Source organism: Prionailurus viverrinus, chromosome A3, assembly GCF_022837055.1.
Source record: "Prionailurus viverrinus isolate Anna chromosome A3, UM_Priviv_1.0, whole genome shotgun sequence".
In the NCBI taxonomy this organism is placed as follows: Eukaryota; Metazoa; Chordata; class Mammalia; order Carnivora; family Felidae; genus Prionailurus; species Prionailurus viverrinus.
This window is the reverse complement of record NC_062563.1, coordinates 8,526,394-8,531,311: the sequence shown is the minus strand read 5'-3', so window position 1 is coordinate 8,531,311 and position 4,918 is coordinate 8,526,394. Positions and strand designations below refer to the sequence as shown.

Genomic DNA, 4,918 nt, shown 5'->3' with positions numbered 1-4,918 from the left:
GTGAGTTTGTAAATTTTTAACGAGGTCCCTCCGGCCCCTCCTGCAGGCCATAATTCCCTTTCAGTTTCAGAGAGTGTGTTTCGTGTCTCCACGTGCACAGCTCTGCCTTCCAAGTGGCCCTTCTGGGCTCCGCAGTTTGAGGAACTTGGGTCCCTCAAGGCTCTTTGAGACCCCAGAGCCTTCTTCTGAGCTCATCTGGGGAGTCTCTGCTCTTTTTCACAGGAGTTCAGCGGGAGGCATGGAAATTAGTATTGTCTGTAAACGCACCAGGAATGAGCTCTCAACTAAAAAACAAAACAAAATACACCACACACACACACACACACACACACAAAGCAAACCCTCAAAACTCAAAAATGGGGTTTTAACGCACTTCTGAGGCTACTACTAGATTTCAAATCTCCCAAACAAGTCATTTTCCGAGTCTACCCTGGCTTCAGTTTTCTTGCCTTTTAAAAATGACAATAACAAAAAAACCAAAGCAATTTCATTAAAAGATTGCTCTCTCTTTTTTTTTTGGCCAGGACGATATGAAACTGTTACAGAAAGAGTTGGGTTTGCAGAGAGGTTCTCAGCAAAGAACTCATTTAAGATTTTTTTTTAATCCAGGGAGGTGGGGGGGATGGGAGGAGGGCTCCTTCTGCATTAGTGACTCAGCCCTGCCTGGGGGCATTTCTCATCAGGGCAAAAAGCCCCTGTGCCCAGCGAGGTGAAACTTGCAAATGAAACTGTCACCTTTCTCAATGGACGACTATGGCCCAGAGCTCACCAAAGGTCACACTAGGCGCCCCCCCTGGTGTTTGGGGACAAAGGAATAAACAGCTGCCTGGCCCTGTGTTCTATGATGATGTTGGTGGAGGAAAGTCACCCAGCCAGTAAGGGCTTCCCCAAAGGACTTTTTCCTGATTTGCGCCAAGTTAAGCATTCAGACAGGAGGCCGCATGAGGTCATTCTCAACCGGGTGAGTCACAGACACTGATCTCCAGGTTGGAGCAGCAGATCCGAAGAGGCTAAAGGGAAAGCTGCAGGGAAAAGACCTCTGATCTTTATTTGAAACCTAGCAATGGGCATCCACGCTGACAGCTAGCTGGCCACAGCAGCAGCCGACGCCACGCCCTCCCCCCATCTGCTTTTTTAGAGATACCATTTTTTTCCTGAATGCATTTTCCAAATGCCTTTTTTTTTTTTTTGGCCAAAGCAATGGTTTTATTTTCCTAATGTAAGACTTGTCAGAAGAGCATATTCAATGTTTACTTCAGATCAACGCGTGACGGCTTTGCACAAGCCAGCGCGTACGTGCGAATCTGTGTTTGCTACACGTGCCTGTTTGTATGTGTGATTATGAATATGTTCATGAATTTATTCCTGTATGTAATATAGAAGTATGAATGTGTGCATGCATTTGTGCATTTCTGCATGTAAAGCATGCTTATATGTATGGACGTGTCCCTACGTGGGAATGAACACCTATCTGAATATCATGTGCGTATCTGTAATGGACTCTGCCCAGCCCCTCTCCTCTAGCTGTTATGGGATCCCAGCTTCTCAGCTTAGTGGGAGCACCGGGCCTGTCCCACGGCTTCCCAGGGTGGCCCGTGACTCATCAACAAGGGTACAAAGGCTGGCCCCCTTGGCTCAAGATAGAACCCAACTGCAGTGTGCAATTCTGGCTCCAGAGCCCCCTGAGGGATCAGGATGGAACTCAACTCCAGCTGAGACCAATCCTTGCTCAGCTCCCTCCCCTGCCCTGTTGTTCACTTCCTCTCCCTCCCCCCTCCTGGTCCTTCCTGGGTATGTCACATGCTTCTGAATCCCTATCTCAGGCTCTACTCCAGGCAGCCTGGCCTAAGGCAGGACTTTTATGTAAGTGGGAGTGTGTGCATGCAAATATATGTGTGTACACATTTGCATGTGTATGTGCCCATATACAAGGGGAAAAACCTAGGAGCATCTGCGAAGGAAAACAAAATGGAGGAAGAACACTGATTTCATGCTGTGGAAGATGAAGGTGTCTCAGAGAGGACAAGAGACCTGCTTTAAAAGTTGAAAAGTAAAAGATGCTTTAGATGTAAATGTATTTTTTTTATTAAATCAGAAAAAGAAAGGTACAGTATACATGATATCAATCAATCATATGCTACTTTGAATTACATTTTAATAGACTCATGGTCCTATTTACTCCTCTGTACACGTATTAAAAAAAAAAACCTCGGGTATTTGAATAATCTTCTGGAAATTTTTTATTAACTGGGGTTATGGGGAGGGTTTTATCGGAGCACATCCTGAAACATTAGGAAATTACAGACAGACTTTGAGATAAGTGTCAGACAGAACAGATGAAGGAAGTCCCTCAGCCATCTGAGAAGCATTAATAATGTAAGATGCGGAGACCAAATCTTTGTTAGGGCTACAGGACGCAGGATTAAAACGGAGACCTCGGTGCCCCCTTGTGTCGCAAAGTAAACTTGCAACTGCATTTATTTTGTGCCTTTTTTTTTTTTTTTCCCCCTGAAGTTGTAATCTTTGCCCTCATCACTGAGCGCAGCTGTCTTCCCAAATCATTTCAAACCCTCTGCGGTCAATCTTTTCCCTCTCATCAATAACTTTCAAGGACCCTATTCGAAAAGCGACTCGTATTCATTCCTTTTCCATTCCCCACACATTCCATTTCAGGAAGTTGGCAACCTCCCGGCACAGAGCCCATGTTGTCCCTCCTCCAAATGTGAACTTAACCGGATTTTTGTCTCTCCTCTTGGAGCTCAGAAGAGGAGCCTGCATGTACTACAGAACTTAATTCCCTCTGCAACTTACTCACCACTGCCACGTTTCGTAACTTCGCCAGGATGCATTCCTCCGCCCCCTCCGCTCTCTGCTTGGCAACCTTCAACTCTTCTGACCTAACCGGTTAACCTGCTAAACCATCTTTACGGTCATTTACCGGAAAAGATTGGACCCGAGACGTAAATAATACACCTCAATATACAACAGCTCAGGCTTAATTTGTAGGCAGAATTTCATTTGATGGCCACGAGAAGAAGACTATGTACATGGAGTGGGCTGGGGGAGGAAACGGAGTAGGGAGAAGACATCTTGGTGCAGGACAACTTGGTGGGAACTGTAGTAATTTGTTTACTTGGTTTTACCAGCTGGTCCGATGGATACAGGGTCTGTCTGCACTTGGGCGTCCAACATCCGCTTTGGTCCCTGGGGAAAAATAGAAAGAAGTTGCACCCTAATGAAAGGCTGAACCATCAAGGGCAACGACTGCCGTCTATTTAGCGCTTACTCTGTGCCAGGTGTTGAGCCAAACAACTGCACTTTTTTCATGAGTGGTGGATAAAAGAATGGCCACCAGTCAGATGTTGCAGCGCAATGCCCAGTTATAGTCTTTCTAGCATTGCGAAATCTTGGAGAAATTACTTAACTCTTTTTTTTTCATTTAGTTATTTAAGTAATCTCTGTACCCAGTGGGGCTCGAGTTCACCACCTCGAGATCAAGAGTTGTGTTCTCTCCCGCCTAAGCCAGACAGGCTCCCCTTATCTACCTCTGTAAACTCAGCTTCTCCATCTTTAAAATGGGGACAATACAATGTCTCAGAGGGTTGCTCCAAGATAAAGTGAGTTCATTCCTGTGTAGTACTTAGAACACTACCTGCGCTGTGAAGAACGCTTCATAGTTGTGTCTTGCTTTAGTTACCCCGTCCGATCACTTGTGAAACACGTTGCCCTGCTTAACTTTTTACGAAACATAATCACCATCTGAAATGATCTTATCATCTATGCCCTGATATCTGTCTCCTCCACCTGAATGGAATAAACTCCGAGTCAAGTATCATTACTATTGCTATTATTATTATTTTACCTTTTCTGCCCAGTATAATGTATATACAATAAAATCAACCTCTTTGTGTACAGTTCTGTGAGCCTCCACCAACCCAAATAGTCATGTCGCCACCACCAAAATCAAGATATAGCGTAGTGCAACCCACTCCCCAGATCCCCTTTGAGTCTCTTTGGAGTCAACCCCTTGCCCCAACCTCCAGACCCCGGCAACCACTGATCTGTCTCTATCCCTAGAATTTTGCTTTTCCAGGACAGCATATCAACAGAATCAGAGTACATAGCCTTTGAGTCCAGATTCTGTCATATAGCATAATGGATTTGCGATGCATCCATGTTGCTGCATATATAAGGGGTATTTTATTGTTGGTCTTGTTTTACAGTATATGTAGTATAGGCTAGTGATAGTATAATATAGGATAGTATATATATTTCAGTAAAGTGTGTATGTGTGTGTGTGTATATATACATATATATATATGAGATAGTGTGATATAGCAAAGTATATATAGTTGTACAGTATAGTGTAATATATAGTATAATAAAGTATATATAGTACAGTATATATACATAGTACAGGCTAGTATTATGTAATATAGGATGCCATAATATAGGATGATGTATATTGTATAGTACACATATAATGAAATCTAGTGTATTAAATGTAGCATGGCATATTATAGTATAGCATAGTATAAATAGTATAGTATATATTATATAATACAGATAATATATATAGGGTAATATAATACAATAAATACAGTATGGTATAGTGTATGTAGCGCAGTGTAGTATGCAATAGCATATATACCACAGTATAGTATAATATTGGGTAGAATAGTATAATATGCTATTACAAAGCATATTTATATATGTATATAGCCTAGTAATACACATAGTACCATGTCGTATAATGTAGTATAGCGGAGCATACACAGTATAGGATAAGATAGTACAACACACAGTGTAGGACAATAGTGTAATGGTATAGTGAATATAGCATGGCTTAGTAATATAGCATGGCTTAGTATAGTACAACAGATAGGATGTACACAGGGTGCATATATGGTGCGTATAC

At 42.7% G+C, this 4,918-nt stretch overlaps 1 protein-coding gene across 7 annotated transcripts in view; it reads right to left on the bottom strand.

Moving 5' to 3' along the window:
• Window positions 1-2,522: 2,522 nt before the first annotated feature.
• Window positions 2,523-4,918, bottom strand: part of BCAS1 (brain enriched myelin associated protein 1) — a 99,070-nt gene continuing 96,674 nt past the window's right edge. For all 7 annotated transcript variants that reach the window (XM_047853660.1, XM_047853653.1, XM_047853654.1 and 4 more), the window contains one exon: window positions 2,523-3,204. In XM_047853660.1, coding sequence (XP_047709616.1) covers window positions 3,130-3,204 — 75 coding nt within the window. In that variant the 3' untranslated portion in view covers window positions 2,523-3,129. The remainder of the gene's footprint in view (window positions 3,205-4,918) is intronic.